Genomic DNA, 20654 nt, shown 5'->3' on the forward strand with positions numbered 1-20654 from the left:
TACTTGATTTTGTATTATTCTTTCAAAAGATTTTATAATTGTAATTTTCAATCAAATGAAAGAAAAAGATTAAAAATACATTTCTTTAAAGACAATATCTTATTTAGACATCTTATAGACCGATTATTTTGATCTTAATAACTAATAAATGCTAGATTTGTGAAAAATTAAAACCTTTATTACCCCGCCCCATGGGGGTAGCCAGGGGGGGGGTTCTTGGGGTTCAAACCCCCCCCCCCGAAATGAAATCCCCCCCTTGGGGGGGGGAGTCGGAATTTAGTGACTGATTTTTTGCTTTGATTTTGTTTATTTTAGGTGAGATTTTATTACTAAACCATCACTTGCCCCAGCACAACCAAAGGGGTTTTGAGTTTAAAACCCCCTACCAGGGGGTTTCGAGTTTAAAACCCCCTACCAGGGTTATGAGTTTTAAACCCCCTAGCTGGGGTTTTTGCAGTTAACTCCCCCTCTTCTATAAAACAAAACAAACAAAAAGCAAACGAAAATCCCCTAGTTCCAAGAGCACAGTTAAGGAAGATTTTGATTTAAAAACCCCCTCTAAAATTTACGATAAACCCCCTCTTTAATATAAAAAAAAGCTAATTAAGCACTCAAAATGTTATGAGCATAGCTAAATGGGTTTTGACTCAGTTTTGAGTTTAAACCCCACTCCAGTGGAGTTTGAAGCTAAAAAGTACCTCTTGAATATAAATAAAAGAAAATTACTCACTCTAAAATCTAAGAGCTTAGTCAAAGGGGTTTTGAGTTTAAACCCCCCGCCAGGGGGGTTTGAGGATAAAAAATACATCTTCAGTGTAAAAGGAAAAGCAAATTATGCACTCAAAATGCTATGAGCGTTGCCAAAAGGGGTTTTGAGTTTAAACTCGCATTCAGATGGGTTTGGTGCTAAAAATACATCTTCAATATAAAAAAAAGCAAATTACACACTAAAATTATTTGAGCGTAGCCAAGCCAATCGGGGGTTTTGAGTTTAAACCCTTCTTCTACAGATGGCTTTTTTTTTTAAGTTTTAAACCCCTTCAGATGGTTTTGAGTTTAAGATCCCCCTACAGAGCATTTTGAGGGGGAAAACCCCTAACAGAAGATTGTGACGATAAAACTTCTCTTTTCGATATAAAATCTAAAGCAAACTACAGTCACTTAATTCCAAGAGCGTATTCAAGAGAGCTTACACATTTTTACCAGTAGCAGGGCTCCATTAATAAACTGCAGTGAATAGTCATCTACCGAAATCGAAAAATTACTAAATGTGGCTCAACAAAGATGGCTAAGACAGATTTTAGGAGTCAGTTATAGAGATCGGGTCTAAATCAAGGAAATCCTATGCCGAACTGGGAGTCGACCCCTTAGATTGTGAGAGAACGACGCATGAGGTTTGCGGGACATGTTCTCCGACAAAATGAATTACGCATAAGATGAGTTGCAATGATATCCTAGTACAACTTGACGCCACTCATTCATGGAGGTCCTCATGGTAGGTGGGAAGAGGCTTCAGACATTACCAGTGACAGATTTTTATGGAAACAGATTGACGCCAAATGCTCCGAACGGCGTGGGAGGGTCTAAGTCAGTAAGAATAGCACATTAGGTTTTTGAAATAGAACTTTTAATAGCAGGAAAATGCACTGTAGATACCTCAGAATATGCATTTTGTTGGCTTTCAATACCAGAAATAGTGCTTGGCGGAGGGGCTTCGCCCCGCGCTGGGGAGCTTCTAGCGCTCCCCCAGACCCCTTGCTAGTAATGGCGGGAAGTCTACAATTTTATGGAAACAGCTTGATGGCAAATGCGCCAAACGGCGCGGGAGGGTCTAAGTCAGTAAGAATAGCACATTAGGTTTTTGAAATGAACTTTTAATAGCAGGAAAATGCACTGTAGATACCTCAGAATATGCATTTTGTTGGCTTTCAATACCAGAAATAGTGCTTGGCGGAGGGGCTTCGCCCCGCGCTGGGGAGCTTCTAGCGCTCCCCCAGACCCCTTGCTAGTAATGGCGGGAAGTCTACAATTTTATGGAAACAGCTTGATGGCAAATGCGCCAAACGGCGCGGGAGGGTCTAAGTCAGTAAGAATAGCACATTAGGTTTTTGAAATAGAACTTTTAATAGCAGGAAAATGCACTGTAGATACCTCAGAATATGCATTTTGTTGGCTTTCAATACCAGAAATAGTGCTTGGCGGAGGGGCTTCGCCCCGCGCTGGGGAGCTTCTAGCGCTCCCCCAGACCCCTTGCTAGTAATGGCGGGAAGTCTACAATTTTATGGAAACAGCTTGATGGCAAATGCGCCAAACGGCGCGGGAGGGTCTAAGTCAGTAAGAATAGCACATTAGGTTTTTGAAATAGAACTTTTTAATAGCAGGAAAATGCACTGTAGATACCTCAGAATATGCATTTTGTTTGCTTTCAATACCAGAAATAGTGCTTGGCGGCGGGGCTTTGCCCCGCGCTGGGGGAGCTCCTAGCGCTCCCCCAGACCCCTTTGCTAGTAATGTCGGGGAATGTACAATTTTTCCACTAATCATGGAAGAACCTATTCTAGGGCACAATAAACGTCTTCCGAAAGAATGAAGGGTCAGAATGTAATAAAGATTATGTACACACACACACACATAAATACATATAATTTTTTTCGCGGGGGGGGGAGAAAAAAAATTCACTCCCCCAACCCCCCCCCCCCCCCCCGAAAAAAAATCCTAGCTACGCCCATGCCCCGCCCGTCCCCATCCCCCAACTCGGAGAAAGAATCCTGGTTAAGCGAAGGTAATAATCAACTAGACCTAAGAATATTCCAATGAAAGGTCTTTCGTTCTATAATTAGAAGAACATGCGCAAAATGTTCCTAAACATTAATTTATTAAAATCTTGAACGAATGCGGAAATTTCCGAAGACGTAAAGTCCGCTCAAGATTATTTTCTCATTCTCTAGCCAAATTTTTAAATGTATTTCTTTTTCTACTCTCATGACTTATAACTGTCAAATTACAGTTTTCCCAACGAGCTAGTCATTCTTTTCTCGAAGATATCTAGCACCTGTCAATTTTTTAGGAAAATCGTTAGAACCGTTTTTGAGATCCGTCTCCAGGTTCCAGAACATTTTCCCACTCTGAAATTTCCTCGAAGTTACGAGTTGAATCATGGGCTTAGCTAGGAAGGGTTTTCAGGGTTCAAACCCTCTCCGGAAATGAAATTCCACCTTCCCTGCATTTGGTGACCAATTTGTTGCTTTGTTCATTGCAGGTGAGATTTCAATGCTAAACCTTCACTTTCCCCAGCGCCGTCAAGGAGAGTTTTGAGTTTAAAATTACCCCTCCAAGGGTTTTGAGGTTGAACCCCCCATCTTCTATAAAACAAAAAAAGTAAACGACAGTCCTCGAATTCCATGAGCGTAGAAGGTTTTTTTTTAGTTCAACCTCAACCCCCCTCAAGAGTTTATTGACATTAAAAACCACCTCATCAATATAAAAACAACTTTTAAAAAAAGGGTTATCAGATTCTATGGGTTTAAAAACCTCCTCCAGATGGCTATAAGTTAAAAGCCCCTACAGATGGTTTTTAGTTTAAAACCACCTTCAGCGGATTTTGAGTTAAAAACTTACTTCTTCAATATTAAACTGTAATTAAGTAGTCAAAGATCGTTGAACAATAACAATATTTAATACTAAATATAAATGTTTAATATTCAAAGTATTATTATAAACCTGCTCCCGTGCCGACACTGATGTTGCACACCAGTACACCGTTCAACTCGAGGAATAGACGACATCATGGGAGTAGCCAGGATTTTTTTCGGGGGGGGGGGGGGGCAGTGCTATATATATATGTATGCATGTATGTATGTATGTAATGAGCGTACCGTAATCTTTATTACATTCTGACTCTTCATTCTTTCGGAAGACGTATATTATACCCTGGAAAAAGTTCTTCCTGGGGTTAGTGGACAATTTGTAGATTCCCCTCCCTTGACAGCAATGGGGTCTAGGTGAACGCTGTGAGCTCTCCCAGGGCGGGGCGAAGACCTGCCGCCAAGCACTATTTCCGGTATTGAAAGCCTAAAAAATGCATATTCTGGGGTATCTACGGTGCATTATTCTGCTATTATAAAGTTTAATTTCAAAACCTGTGCTATTCTTACTGACTTAGATCCTCCCGCGCCGTTCGGCTCATTGGGCGGCAAGCTGTTTCCACAAAAATCTGTAACTGGCAATGTCTGAAGCCTCTTCCCACCTGCTCTGAGGACCTCTATGAAAGTGTGGCGTGAAGTTGTACTAGGATGTTCCTGTTTGCGATTTCCTTGTAATGGCCTCCATGTCATAGCAACTCTTATTATGCGTAATTAATTTTGTCGGAATACATGTCCCGCAAACCTCATGTGACGCTCTGTCACAACCTTACCAAGGGGTCGACTCCCAGTTCGGCATAGCATTTCCTTATCTGAGACCCGATCCCTATAACTGACTCCTAAAATCCGTCTTAGCCATCTTTGTTGAGACACATTTAGTCTTTTTCAATTTCGGCAGATGACTATCCACTGCACTTTATTAATGGAGTCCAGCCACTGGTAGAAATTTTGTAACCTCTCTTGGCTACGCTCTTGGAATTATGTGACTGTAGTATGCTTTAGATTTTAGATTGAAAAGGGAAGTTTTATCGGCAAAATCATCTGTTGTTGGTGTTTTTAACAAATTCAAAACAACATTTAGCTACGCTCATAGTATTTGGTGAGTGTAGTTTGCTTTAGAATAATATTGAAGATGGGGTTTTCAACCTCAAAACTCTCTGTTGGGGAATTTTAAACTCAAAAACATCTGTAGTGGTTTTAAATTTTTAAAAAGCCATCTGGAGGAGGGGGTTTAAATTCAAAACTCCCCTTTGGCTTTGCTAAGCTCAAAGAAATTTAGTGTGTAATTTACACTTTATTTTTATATTGAAGAGGTATTTTTTTTAGCATGAAACCCCGATGAAAGGGGGCTTAAACTCAAAACCCTCTTTGACTACGTTCATAGCATTTTGAGTTTGTAATTTGCTTCTTTTTTTATAGAAGAGGTATTTTTTCGCTTCAAACCCCGCTGAATGGGGGTTTAAACTTAAAATCCCTTTGGTTACTCTCAAAGATTTTTGAGTGTGTAATTTGCTTTTTTTTTTAATTGAAGAGGTTTTTTTTAAACTTTAAACCTCACTGGAGGGGGGTTTTCAGTGTGTAATTTGATTTTTATATTGAAGAGGGGAATTTATAGTAAATTTCGGAGGGGGGTTTAAAATCAAAATCTTCCTTAGCTATGTTCTTGGAATTTGGGGATTGTCGTTTGCATTATTTTTTGTTTGTTTTGTTTTATAGAAGAGGGAATTTTGACTGCAAAACCACCTGGTAGGGGTTTTAAACTCAAAACCTTCTTGGCTGCGCTGGGGCAAGTGATGGTTTAGTATTAAAATCTCACCTAAAATAAACAAAATCAAGGCAAAAAATCAGTCACTAAAGTCCGTCTCCCCATCTCCCCCCCAAAAAAATATTTCATTTGGGGGGGGGGGGGCGGCTACGCCCATGGACGGCATATTGATTCTAGACTAAAGGAAGGACTCTTTAGATCCGGCTGAAGAATCACTACAATAAAACTTCTTTTCAGTCTCTCGTTCTGGAGTTGTCTGTCCGATGACGACAATGCCGCTTCTCTTGCATCATTCAAACTGCATAACTTACCTCTACCCGCCATCACCATAGACACACACACACACAAACTGCATAACTTACCTCTACCCGCCATCACCATAGACACACACACACACAAACTGCATAACTTACCTCTACCCGCCATCACCATAGACACACACACACACAAACTGCATAACTTACCTCTACCCGCCATCACCATAGACACACACACACACACACTGCATAACTTACCTCTACCCACCATCACCATAGACACACACACACACACACTGCATAACTTACCTCTACCCACCATCACCATAGACACACACACACACACAAACTGCATAACTTACCTCTACCCACCATCACCATAGACACACACACACACACAAACTGCATAACTTACCTCTACCCACCATCACCATAGACACACACACACACACAAACTGCATAACTTACCTCTACCCACCATCACCATAGACACACACACACACACAAACTGCATAACTTACCTCTACCCACCATCACCATAGACACACACACACACACAAACTGCATAACTTACCTCTACCCACCATCACCATAGACACACACACAACACACACACACACACACAAACTGCATAACTTACCTCTACCCACCATCACCATAGACACACACACACACACAAACTGCATAACTTACCTCTACCCACCATCACCATAGACACACACACACACACAAACTGCATAACTTACCTCTACCCACCATCACCATAGACACACACACACACAAACTGCATAGCTTACCTCTACCCACCATCACCATAGAAACACACACACACACTCCATAAAATCGATACACAATTACAGTTGAAAACGGCACATCTGTTGATCAGGTTTTTAGCGAGCATGATCTACGTCTGGGTCTCTGGGACAATGGATTGTGGTATTGCCACAAACTCACATTAACTGTATTTCAGAGGCTATGCCTGAATACACAGTTGAATACACAGCTCTGTAATTCATAATCAAAGAAGGGTTTATTTGTAAATTGTACTTATGCTAAAATAAAATAATTTAACGGTCCAGTGTGTCTTGTTTATGTAATCATCATTAGTGTAATTATGTTCGCATAAAAATACTGCAGATTAAGTCATACTAATAAGGAACTACTACTACCACCTAGGCAACACTAAACTGAAAGAGGAATCTCTTAACTTATATATTCGGCTTATGTTTATTAAAAGCTTAATTGAAATATGATTATATTGGAATTTGTTATTTAATCAATAAGAAATATATAACTCTGTCAAATGTTACGCAGTCATTAGTTACTTTCCTTACTTAATCCATATAATCTTTCTAGGTAACTTACAACACGGACATAGAGTTACAGCCGTGATAACCCTAATTGCTCCCACATTCAAAGCATTATCGATGTATACAAGGTAATCTAATAGTTAGAATTACCATCAAGGAAGTCCAGTAGGGAATCGGCGCCGTTTATCCCGTTTTTCGTTAGGAAGACTTTTATCCAACAACCAGGCCTGGGCATTGGGATTCTTCATCACGTGTCCTGCCTGAGGGCTCCCAGCGGTAGACGGACATATAGGTTGAATGGGCCAGACCGGACCGTGCCGCGTACACAGAATTACCAGACTTCTAGACAAAAGGATTTGTGTTTTCTCCAAGCGCAGGTGTTGACCTGAAGGGGTAAAACGGCTTTCATTCTGTTCTTTATGACTTGACATCCAGCAATCGAGTTCAGTCCTTTACATCTACTTGAAATACACAAAGTCCTCTCATAAATAACTTTGCGTGTCGTTAGGCCTACAGTACCGACACAAGTGAGATATTGATCTGAGCGATGTTGATTTGTTTGACCTGTAGTGCAAGTCTGTGCAACTTGAAATCATTTGCAAGGAAAACCTAAAAGTCCAATATTTAAAACAATAAATAAAGCTGATATAAGGAAAACATTTCTACATGTATAGCCATATCTAATAATACAATAAGAGTTTTTCCTCGTAATCAGTTTCGAAAAAAATTAATTAATTGCCAATAAATAAATGACTAATTGATTAAGTTTTTAATTGGTTTGTAGTTTGTTAGGTACACTAAATAATTGTGTAATGTTTCAACTTGATTCGAGAAGGGGTGTGGGAGAAAGAACGTGTACAAAATTTGGCGCAGACGGACCTAGTGTAAAACTGAATATACACACATATAATATATACATATATACATATATATATACATATATATATATATATATATATATATATATATATATATATATATATGACTCATCATGTCTCGGAAGACAATGGAAGTGCCCAGATGACTCACTGGCCATTGTTTCGTCTTGACACGTGGCAGAATCTAGTGTGACTGATCAAGCCCATTCTGGAACGGCAGAGTTTGCCACAGTTAGTGCTTGTATATGCATCTGTCCTAGGGCTAGCTGACAGGGTAGCTTTCTTCTTCTTTCTCTTGACTGATGCAGCAGAATATATATATATCGAAATAGCATAGAACTAAAATAGAATGGCGCTAATAATTTAAAAATGATCTATCCTGCTCCAACCTTATGTCATCGCTATTTTTAGACACATAGAAACAGAACACGTGTGAAAGAGCAGTTCTAAAAATAGACGCTTCATTTTAGAAATACAAAATCCTTTCTTGGAAATACAGATTTAAAAAAAAACATTCGGGAAAATCCGGAAACTGTGTCAGCTCTTCGTATAGGGAAACGTTCGGGTTGAACGAGATCGATTTACATTTCGTATTCATGACTTTGTTAATCTTACAAACACATCTGGAATCTATCATTGAAAAAAAAAAAGTAAGTTTTTAGTTGCGTTTAGTTTAGTTTTTTTTATTTTATTTTGTTGGTTCAATCGTAGTACGCATCACTAAATATATCGAATTTTAGGTCATTTGAACTTGTAGATTGCAGACTATGTTATGTCTTAGTGTTAAATCAAAGTCTTCTTTGTAGACATTTTAGCTTAGGTCTACAAACATAGAGAAAATAATAAAATTAGGCTATATACAATTGATGTGTAATTTCTTTTTTTTTTAATCTTTCTTTATCTATGTCTTTTGAAATGTACCAGAATATCTAATTTTGTTATTGGCTTTATTGTTTTCAATAAATGTTTATATTTTTTAAATTTCCATTTCTCTTTTAAACTTGTTTTAAATGGTTTTTTTTTATTTATAGATCTAGGCTTATTGTGGTTTATACCAATAAGATTGTAAAAATTAAATAGATAAATCACAAACTCCACAAATTAAAAAAAAAAGAAGATAAATGCAAATTAATATATAAAACAATAGTTCAAATATTTAAATATAATAGAAAATCAACTTTATTTTGAAAACATAATTTTAAATCATGATGAAATAAGCTGAAAGCCTTATGACAAATGTAAAATAAGACATTTATAAACACATACTTTAATTGTTACATGATATTAAAGTTGAATGCTTTCAAACATGACATTGAAAACAATAAATTTTATTTCAGAGGAGTGGGAATTAAACAATAAAGAGAGGGGGAGGGCAGGGGAGAAGAGAAAGATGGAGGGCAGGGGAGAAGAGAAAGATGGAGGGCAGGGGAGAAGAGAAAGATGGAGGGCAGGGGAGAAGAGAAAGATGAAGGGCAGGGGAGAAGAGAAAGATGAAGGGCAGGGGAGAAGAGAAAGATAGAGGGCAGGGGAGAAGAGAAAGATGGAGGGCAGGGGAGAAGAGAAAGATGGAGGGCAGGGGAGAAGAGAAAGATGAAGGGCAGGGGAGAAGAGAAAGATAGAGGGCAGGGGAGAAGAGAAAGATGAAGGGCAGGGGAGAAGAGAAAGATGAAGGGCAGGGGAGAAGAGAAAGATAGAGGGCAGGGGAGAAGAGAAAGATAGAGGGCAGGGGAGAAGAGAAAGATGAAGGGCAGGGGAGAAGAGAAAGATAGAGGGCAGGGGAGAAGAGAAAGATAGAGGGCAGGGGAGAAGAGAAAGATGGAGGGCAGGGGAGAAGAGAAAGATGGAGGGCAGGGGAGAAGAGAAAGATGAAGGGCAGGGGAGAAGAGAAAGATAGAGGGCAGGGGAGAAGAGAAAGATGGAGGGCAGGGGAGAAGAGAAAGATAGAGGGCAGGGGAGAAGAGAAAAATGGAGGGCAGGGGAGAAGAGAAAGATGAAGGGCAGGGGAGAAGAGAAAGATAGAGGGCAGGGGAGAAGAGAAAGATGAAGGGCAGGGGAGAAGAGAAAGATGAAGGGCAGGGGAGAAGAGAAAGATGGAGGGCAGGGGAGAAGAGAAAGATAGAGGGCAGGGGAGAAGAGAAAGATGGAGGGCAGGGGAGAAGAGAAAAATGGAGGGCAGCGGAGAAGAGAAAGATGAAGGGCAGGGGAGAAGAGAAAGATAGAGGGCAGGGGAGAAGAGAAAGATGGAGGGCAGGGGAGAAGAGAAAGATAGAGGGCAGGGGAGAAGAGAAAGATAGAGGGCAGGGGAGAAGAGAAAGATAGAGGGCAGGGGAGAAGAGAAAGATGAAGGGTAGGGGAGAAGAGAAAGATAGAGGGCAGGGGAGAAGAGAAAGATGAAGGGCAGGGGAGAAGAGAAAGATGGAGGGCAGGGGAGAAGAGAAAAATGGAGGGCTGGGGAGAAGAGAAAGATGGAGGGCAGAATGTGGAGAGATCTCAGGACTACATGAAACAAAAAATATAAAGTTGTCATGAACAATGAAATCGAAACTTTTATAATTGTATGTTCTCATGTCAACAAGTTCAATAATTTCCTTTTTTTTTCTTAGTGCTATTACATGCTATTTATGATTTTCTGTGCTAGGCAATTCTAGGTAAATAATTTGGAAGGCCTCTAAACAAAATAAATAACAATAGGACTACATAAAGTATCTATATTTAACAATGTGAACAGCATGTTGCAGTACTGTTTATTACCAAAAGTCTAATGACCTTGTCATATCTACATATTAATTTGTTTTACTAGTAACATTTAGAGTCTATAGGCAGGGCCGGATTTAAGTATGGGGAGGCCCCTTGGTAAGATTTTTGTGGAGACCACTACAATTTTTTCAAAAACTTTAAAGATCCATTTTTGAATGAAAATACTGAAAGCATGCTATATTTGAGAAGAAAGAGAGTTCTTGAAAATTTAATCTCAAATCAATTTTAGAAAAATGTATATAAATGAATAATATGCATTGATTATGCATAATTTAGTTTTAAAAAGTGTTTATTTTTTAGTTTATGATTACCGTGTTGGCTTGAGCCATAAGTTCTCCATCTTCTTCTTATCTTATCTTATATAATACAGACGTTACTTAAAAAAAGAAGATGATTACGTCCTACGTGTCATGCATTTAGTCATGCATATTAACCAATGACTTAAATTCTGCCAAGTCACTGGTTTTCCTGGCTAGCTCAGGCAACCCATTCCATGCTCTAATAGCAATAGGGAAGAAGGAGTATTTGTACAAATTTGCCCTAGCATATGGGACGAGGAATGTGCCTTTATCTTTGTGTCTTTCAGAGTATTTTATTAAACTTTGTTTTTGTATTAGAAGATTATGGTTCAGTGTTTTATGTATGATTGCTACTTTACTTTTGAGCCTTCTGTCCTGAAGGCTTTCTAAATTTAGTGATTTTACTAAAAGTGTTACTCTAGTCAAATGTGAATATTCGTTTGTTATGAATCGCACTGCTCTATTTTGTGTCTGTTCTAGTTTCTTAATGTTTTCTTGAGTTGAGGGGTCCAAAACGGAGGATGCATATTCTATTATTGGCCTAACCAAGGTTAAATAACATTTTAGTTTTATGTTCTTATTTGATTTATAGAAATTTCTTTTAATAAATCCTAATGCTTTGTTTGATTTTTTTTTTTGTAGTTTCATCAATATGTGGATTCCATGACAGTTTTTCATTTATTATAACACCTAGGTATTTTGCGTTTTTAGTCTGTGTTACTGGTTTGCCATGAATAAGATAAGTGGAATTAATTTGTTTTAGTTTTTTTGTTACTCTTAACAACTGACATTTTTCTGGGTGGAAAGACATGCTCCAATTTGATTCCCATTTCTGTAATTCATCTAATTCTCTTTGTAAAATATCTGTGTCTTGTGTAGTTTTTATTGTTCTATATATTATGAAATCGTCTGCAAATAATCTGACTTTTGTTCCTGAAGTAATGCAATTTGGTAAATCATTTATGTGAATTAAAAATAGTAGTGGACCCAAGACTGTTCCTTGAGGTACACCTGAGTTTACTGTTATCGGTGTTGATTTAGAGCCATTTATTATTACAGTATGTTCTCTCCCTATCAGAAAATCTTTAATCCACTGATGCAGTGGACCATTAATGCCGAAATATTTTAATTTTTTAAGCAAACTATGGTGGTGAACTTTGTCAAAAGCCTTAGAAAAATCTAGTAAGATAGCATCTATTTGTTCACTATTATCTAAACCTTTTGAAAAATCATCAATTAGTCCTATTAGTTGTGTTTCACATGATCTATATTTCCTAAAGCCATGTTGGTATGGTATGAGGACATTATGTTTGTCTAAGTGGTTTATGATGTTGCTACATATTATGTGTTCTAGGATTTTACATGTGATGCTGGTAAGTGATACTGGACTGTAGTTTCTTGGGTCAGATTTTTCTCCTTTTTTAAATAGGGGGGTGACATTAGCTTCTTTCCAGTCCTTTGGTACTCTGCCCTGGTTAAGTGAAGCCTGAAAGAGTATTTTGAACACTGGGGCTAGCTCATTGCTTAGTTCTTTGGGTAATCTAGCTGGAATACCATCAGGTCCAGAAGCTTTATTTGGTTTGGTGTTGGCTAATAGTTTTTGAATTCCATTTTCTTGTACTACTATATCTTCTATGTTGTCTACTTGGTTCAAATTCAGTAATATGTCTTTGTCTCCTGGGGCTGAGAATGCTGATGCAAAGTGTTTGTTTAGGATGTTACCGTGTTGGCTTGAGCCATAAGTTCTCCACTAACAGGGTGGTTACCGTGTTGGCTTGAAAAGCCTGAGGAGGCTTGAACCATAAGTTCTCCGCTAGCAGGGTGGTTACCGTGTTGGCTTGAAAAGCCTGAGGAGGCTTGAACCATAAGTTCTCCGCTAGCAGGGTGGTTACCGTGTTGGCTTGAAAAGCCTGAGGAGGCTTGAGCCATAAGTTCTCCACTAGCAGGGTGGTTACCGTGTTGGCTTGAAAAGCCTGAGGAGGCTTGAGCCATAAGTTCTCCGCTAGCAGGGTGGTTACCGTGTTGGCTTGAAAAGCCTGAGGAGGCTTGAGCCATAAGTTCTCCACTAGCAGGGTGGTTACCGTGTTGGCTTGAAAAGCCTGAGGAGGCTTGAGCCATAAGTTCTCCGCTAGCAGGGTGGTTACCGTGTTGGCTTGAAAAGCCTCAGAAGGCTTGAACCATAAGTTCTCCGCTAGCAGAGTGGTTACCGTGTTGGCTTGAAAAGCCTGAGAAGGCTTGAGCCATAAGTTCGAATTCAATTCCCTCTTTCTTTTTAATTTTTATAAATGTTTTTTTTTTTGTTAGTCTAGCTCTATTACAAACTTAATTACATAAATGACTTAAAATAATTGATACAAATACGCTCAATATAACTTTAAAAAATTATTTTAATTTTCTTGTTTTTTATTTTTTTACCTTTACCTATCCCTTAGTCTATTCACTATTGGACGGTTGAACGTCTTTCTCCATTCCTCTGTCCATTCTTTTATCTTGTCCTTCCATCTCTTTCTCTGTCTGCCTATTTTTATTTTCCTGGTACTGTTCCCTGAAGTAAGGTCTTTGCGAGCCCCGATGATCTTCATTTGAAGCTTGCGTTTTTTTACGCCAGTTAGCAAGTCATCATGGGATCCAATCGCTGCAGTAACCCTGTCTCTAATCTCTTGGTTTGTGATGCGGTCTTTGAATGTTTCTATCTGGATCTGGATCAAGACTGTTGAACTCGCTATGTTTTACTGTTAATGTTATCCTTTATCAATATTATCTATCGACAGCCTGTACTGCTGACACAATATATGTCTATAAAAATGTTGTCGGATTTGCTTATACATAGAAGAGAGCCACAGGAAATACTACATTCCTCATTAATCTTCGAACTCGAAGACAAGCCTTATTATTATTATTACTAGTCGACCCACAGCGTAGCATACGCCGTTATTTTGCAGGGCCGGCCTTAGGCCAATGCAACCTAAGCGATCGCAGTGGACCCGCGCTATTCCTAGGTGTAAATTATTAAATTAAACCATAACTTATAACAGAATTCCCGCAGCCTCCTGATTTACCAGAAGCTCCTTGAAATCTCCTAAAATTGCAAAATATACGAAAAAGTCATGAAAAACTCCGGAAATTATTAAAATCTTTTGAAAACTCAAAAAAAAATTTCCTGAAATATATAGACAACAATTTTAAATTTGGGTGTCATTTAAAATAGAAAACGCCAATCCTACGCGCGATGAAAAAAAAACAACAGCATTATGCAATACCCGTAGTTGTGGAATCTGGTGAAAGTAGCTTCTCGCGCCTCAAACTAATGAAGAATTACTTGAGGTCAAAAATACTCTTAGATAGATTGAAACATTTGGTAATTCTTGCTATTGAGTGTGATCTATCTAGGAAATAGAATTTTTATGATGTATTATATGACTTTGCTACAAGCAAGGCTCGTAAAGTAATTCTGTGCGTAGTAAAGAATGAATATAAATGCAAAGACGAATGTATTTTCTAATAAATATATAAACTCTTAATTTTCACTTATTATCCGTATCCCTACCCAAACTGGGCCCCGCGAATTCCGTTTCACAATGGTTAAGTCCGGCCCTGCTATTTAGTGACGGATGAATACACAGTAGATTACTTGTCGTCCTCCCCCCCCCCTTTTTTTTCGCAGAACGCTAAAACTACGTGGGGTAGAGATAAAAAGAGTGATCTTTCCCTGACTTCTTGGTCACAACGGTTAAGTCTGCTATTTTGTGACAGGTGAATACTACTTGTTCTCCCCCGCCACCCTTTTTTTTTCTTAGGGTAACTCTAGTTCGTCCGACTTGCAGAAATAAAAGAGTGATCTTTCTTTTACTTCTTTTTGCGTGTCCAAACTCTTGAGCCATGAAAAGAATTATATATATAGAAGATTTTTATTATTATTATCATTATATATGAACAGACTGTATTTCTGACACAATCTTTTGTTATAGGTCATTATCCTAAAATGTACTACATCACTCTTGTGAATAATTCCGATTAATTACTTCGTTTTGTTGTTGTTGTTTTTTTCTTTGGGGGGGGGGGGAAGGGGGGCGTCCAATAGTGGAGAAAGATTCTAGACTAAGTTCTATTATATTAATTAATTGTTTGTTCTTTACAGAAAACTCCAAAGTAAAACCTTGACGCAAGACTGACGCTTTCATAACATCTTTGAGGTCACCATGATGGATGCTGTCAATAAGGAGGACACACTTCATAAAAGCTTTTTACAATCGCTATAGTGTTTTGTGGAATTAGTTTTTATTTAATTGATCATCAATATCAAAAGTCTTATGAAACTAAAACAAATTGTTCCAGGCCAACACGCTTAAAGAACTCATGTCCTAATTAAGCCTCATGACTTAATGAAGATCAAACAAAGTTTTGTTAATTTAAGAAAATATAATTTATAATACCATTCATTTAAAGATGGCTAATCGAAAACGCCATACAAAACAAAAGAATCAAAGTCATAGTATTTTGTTCAAAGCAAGACAAAGTCCAGAACAAATAAAAGATTTGTTTCCAAGCATTGACTGCATTTATCCTGGAGGTAGAACTTTGTTGACTCTAGCCATCGAGAACGGGGAAGATATCTGTCTGGTTGAAGCTATTATTAAATCTGGTGCTGATGTCAATGTACAGAACTCCAAAGGTCAAACTGCCCTGATGTTTGCTGCCAGAGCCCATAGAAATGACGTTTTACAGAAGTTGTTAGAAAACGAGGCTCAAGTTGATCTGTTCAATGATAAAAACTTGACAGCACTTTCCATTTGTATAGCAGAAAACAATATAGATGGAGTTAAACATTTGGTCCAGTCTGGGGCTGATGTCAATTTAAAAACAGGTAAATTACAAGAAACTGCATTTGCACAAGCCAAAAGACTGGGTAGTATTCATGTGATGGATCTTTTAGGGCGAAGTGATTTTAGTCTTACTGATATATCTCTACAATCTAGTGGTTTAGATACAGTTGAACAAAAGAGTGATCGAAGTAAAAAAATAACAGAGAACAAAAATGAAGAACTAAGACTTTGTTTGACTAAATTTTCAAATTTGAAACACTGTAAAGACAATGGCCAGAAAATTAGTTTTAAAACGTTTCGCAAATTAGCAGATGTGTTTGAGAAAATCGGCAAACTTAACTGTCAGGACTCTTCAGGAGCAACTTTATTAATGTATGCAGCTATGCAAGGGTCACGTGAAAGTTTGGAATACATTTTAAACTTAAACCCAGATGTTAATGCAAGAGATTGTAAAGGAAGAACTGCATTAATGTATGTCTTCATTTCTAGAATGAACATTTCCAAGTTGAGTTTGTACCAAGTAATAGGGGATTCCCCCTGCGTTCAAGACCAGTATGGAAAAACGGCCTTGATGTATGCATTCAATAATAAGTATCGCTTGCCTCCCCTTAGTGTGAAAGTTCTTCTCGGTGGAGCATTAATCCGATGTGTTAAGGAGATGAACGTAGTTTTGGTTTATGATGTCCCTGAGACAAAGATACACAATGATAATTGTGTCAGTGTAGACAAAGACGGCAGAACACATTTGATGTATGCGATAGAGAACATTCCGAGCCCCGATCTTAAGATGTTAAAAGAACTTTGTGATAACCAATTAAATGTTCAAGAGAAATCATTCGGGCTTTCTGCTCTAATGTATGCAGTTTATTACAACACAGACTTGATCCCATTTCTTTTAGACTGTGGGGCTGATAGAAATTTACAAGATAAGGAAGGAAAAACTGTTTTTGTCTTAGCGCTGGAGATGAAATGGAATTTACCTTTAGCTCTTTTGAAAGAGTTGGCAACAATTGAGGTGATTCACACAAAAGATGTGCATGGTAGGACAGCGCTTATGTATGCCATTGAACATTTCCATTCAAACCAATTAATTGAACATATTCTAAGTCTTGAAGCTGATGTTGGTATACAGGACAAAGATGGCGTGACCGCTCTTATGATAGTGTTTAAAACGTCTTTAAAGTTATGGGGTTCAATTCTTACGACATTAGCTTCAAAGGATATAAACAAACAGGATTGTTTAGGTAAAACCGCATTAATTTATGCAACTAAATATGAAGCTTCGGAAGATTGTTTAAAAATCTTGATGGAGTGTGGAGCTGATATCAACATTTACGATTTATCTGGGAGCACACCTTTAATGTATTTACTTAATTGCACTAAGAATATTTGTAGAGCGAGATCTAGTATTTTGAATGACACTGATATTCTTATATTCAGGAGTACATTTTGTGACTTTTTTCGTGTGCACCAGCCTATGAAATGCTTTCAATGTCTGCGTGCCGAGCTTCAGAAGTTAGTTTATCAGAAATTAAGTTCAAGAAATCGTGAAATAATTGTTACATGTTTACGGAATCACCAAAGAGATTCTTTAAACTGGTATTACTCTAATGACCTAAAATTGTTAAGACTTTTATGGCGTATTGGAGTTTACTTAGAGCCCGAAGTCGTGAGAGGAGGTCACGTGACAGAAACATCTCCATTTCGTGTTTTTTTGGAATTGGGACATGTCGATATAACCAAATATATTTTGCTCAATAATTATATGACCAACAAGGACTTGGAATTTCTAAAACAGTTTAATTGGGATCATTTACATTCGTTGAACAGGTTTCCGTTTTCTTTTATTTCAACTGACGCTATTGACTTTGCAAAGTCTTTAAGATCCCAACCATTGTCCCTGGTCAAGCTGAGCTTCATCGCAGTGTCAACGTGTATTGGTTTATATGGAGACAGAGATGAACGCGTAGCAAAACTTCCCATTCCACAGATATTCAAAAACAATCTTTTATTCCTATCTCCGGAGGCTGAAATTTCTGTTTGAGATTTTAAAAATATTTTTAAATAAGACTAGCACATTATTTTTATGCCAGACAGGTACGCTTTGTATTTTGAATGCCAGAAATTTTGACAATTTTTAGAACTATTTAAGCAATTGGAATCAGTAAATGTGAGCCTTGGTCTAGAAATCCATATTGTAGCCTATGTGTTTACCTCTAGGCTACTGCCAAGCGAGACCCTTAACCTCCATCTGTATTAATCCCATGGCGCTAAGAGTTTGTGTGTGTGTGTGTTTAAGTGGGTAAACAAAATCAAAGCTTTAAATTGTGAAGACCAAGATAAAAGTAAGTCTTTTAATGTTTCCTATTAACAAATTAGAATCTTCTCTACACTGAGGAAACAGGATTTTTTTTTTTTTTTTTTGCGGGTTGGTTGTAACATTTTTCCTTTTCTTTTTTCTTAATTAATTATCATTGGTTATTGAGAGTGAAGTAATCGCTCTTACAAAGTCATCATTTAATGTTATTTCTTTCAGAAACTTGTTATAGACCAATGTTTCCCAAACTTTTTCCTTAACAGATTACTTTGCACATCCTGAGCATTTAGTGGAACACTTTGATTCTTTTTTAGAGAGATTAAATTACGTGGTGGCCTATTAGTTAATTATAACAATAGTTCTTGGAACACCTATTCAGGCATCTCGGAACACTGGGGTTTTTGGGGAATAGTTTGGGAAACACTGTTCTAGAGCATTCCACTTCACCTAGCATATGTTAGTGGTTGAAAATAATTTTTTTACAATATCTTCATCAGATTCATATTCCCTAGTCAAACTGACCTCATTACACTGTGTCACAACCTGAATTACTGGTGTAGAACTTACCTTGTATAATGCTTAATATTTACTGGAGACTGTGATTGTCTGCACCGTACGATCTTATGTAAAATAAGAAATAATGCTTGATTATTTATTTTCATGAATAATAATAAAATATTTCTTATTAAGATGTTCACCTGTACGTTGTGTATGTATACTATCTTTATCTTTCGATCTACAAATTAATTAATCAAATTAGGTTGCACTTGATAACAAAAAGAAATATATATTTTAAAATAAATTTATGGCAAGGTCAGTCACTGCAACCGGCTGACGACTCTATATCATTTCTGGATAACTAACCCAAAATGTTGTGGTTTTTTTTTTTTTTTGCATTACAACCTTTGACCCTAATTACTCTGAGATCATAGATCATAGAAGCTGACAATAAGAAAGCGAAGACAAGGCCAACCGCGTATAACATGGCGTCGCACTTTCTTAACCTAAAATTTTTTGGCACCAGCAGGAAAGAGTCTGTACTAGTCGCCTCTCAGGGCCGGCCTTAGTCATAGGCAAACTAGGCGGCCGCATGGGGCCTCCGATTGTTGACGGACTTCTCACAGGATACTAAGAAAAAAAGTTGGGGAAAAATTAAGAAACTTGCCATCAAAGTTATTGTTGGAGTGTACTAGGTTTTTAATACATTGCGTGATTTTAATGTTTTTATAGCGGCCTTCGTGAGGGGAAAAGCCGCTATTAGGTTTGTACTAAATGTCTACTGACCCACTAAAAAAACTAGAAGAGATATAAACTCATATTTCACTTGCGTCGTGGCTTTCAAAGTTTGCAACGGCTACTTTTTGTTTTCTAAAAGCCAACTGTCTTGTTTTTAAAGTTAATTATGCAAGCGATTTTTTCAACAACAAAAAATACACCACTTCTAAAACAATACATAAATGAAAGGGAGATAATTTCTACAATATGTTAACGAAGAAATACTTTTGTGTATTAGCTTTATCACATATTTATATACATCTGTAAATGTACAAGAAATGTTCACTACAAATATAAATATTAATTAAATGTGATTATTCTGGCAAACTAGCTACTAAAATTTAAAAAAAAAACTTTTTTGTTTCTTTATAAAGGCTTAGAATACATCTTGTATGTAATTGTTAAGCACTTTTTTTTTAATCGATTATCTATTTCGGAATTATTGTACAATAGTTTAACGGTCGCTACAGATTCACAAACCTCGTCAAAAAGTGTAATCAGCATTATTTTCTTAGTGCCTCTGTTAGGTTAAAAGTGCTGAAAATCTGAAAGCTGATCTCACCTTTAATTTTCCTCCCAAAACATCGCAATAATTTTAGCATCTATAATATTTTGTTCTGGATGTTTTTGTGAAAAGCAAATGAATGCCAACAAATGTTTGGTATTTCTCTTCTAACTTTTATTACATTTAATTCTCTTGTTTAAACGTCTCAAAAACTCATGACGAAAAATAATTTGTTCCGGAGTTTTAAATAGTATCTTTATCCTTCGCTCTACAAATTAATTAATCAAATTAGATTGCACTTGATAACAAAAAAAAATATTTCAAAATAAATTTATGGCAAGGTCAATCATTACAATGACTTATATTTCATAGCCTAAGAAGTCTTCCCCAATATTTTTTTTATAAAAATAAAAATTACGTCAAATGATTGTTTGAAATCGCATATCCGACTCCTGTTATACGTTACTATTATTGGACACTAATGCCTAGTATGCATGTCAATTCTCTCGGTTTGAAAAAGACATTTTAGTCTAAGTAAGCTGTGTGGCTTAATAAAAACTTTTTTTTTATTTGACGTCATTTTGGTATCATTTTATTAAATGAAACGCTAGAAGAACTCGTCATCTTTCTAGTGTTTAAAATCGCATCCTTTTTTTTATTTTAACTAGGCCAGATAATTTAGTGGAAATGTTTGTGTTTTTTTTTCGTTTACCATCATATAGAATGAATTCTTTAAATGAAATGCTAAAATAACTTGTGCGTCTATGTTTAGTAACCCTCATCAACTCTCTCATGTTGATAAAGACATTTTGTTAGTCTAACAGGGC

General features: G+C 37.2%; 1 protein-coding gene across 1 annotated transcript; it reads left to right on the top strand.

The window, feature by feature from the left end:
• Positions 1 to 8381: 8381 nt before the first annotated feature.
• On the top strand, positions 8382 to 18748 carry LOC106070702 (putative ankyrin repeat protein RF_0381). The gene is made up of 2 exons (XM_056017397.1): positions 8382 to 8501; positions 15046 to 18748. Exon 2 carries the CDS (start codon positions 15354 to 15356, stop codon positions 17772 to 17774), a length of 2421 nt encoding a protein of 806 aa, XP_055873372.1. The 5' UTR covers positions 8382 to 8501; positions 15046 to 15353; the 3' UTR covers positions 17775 to 18748.
• Positions 18749 to 20654: the final 1906 nt, after the last annotated feature.

This window comes from Biomphalaria glabrata, chromosome 18, assembly GCF_947242115.1.
Source record: "Biomphalaria glabrata chromosome 18, xgBioGlab47.1, whole genome shotgun sequence".
In the NCBI taxonomy this organism is placed as follows: Eukaryota; Metazoa; Mollusca; class Gastropoda; family Planorbidae; genus Biomphalaria; species Biomphalaria glabrata.

Coding starts and splice junctions, on each gene's coding strand:
- LOC106070702 (XM_056017397.1), top strand. CDS start 15,354: ATGGCTAATCGAAAACGCCATACAAAACAAAAGAATCAAAGTCATAGT.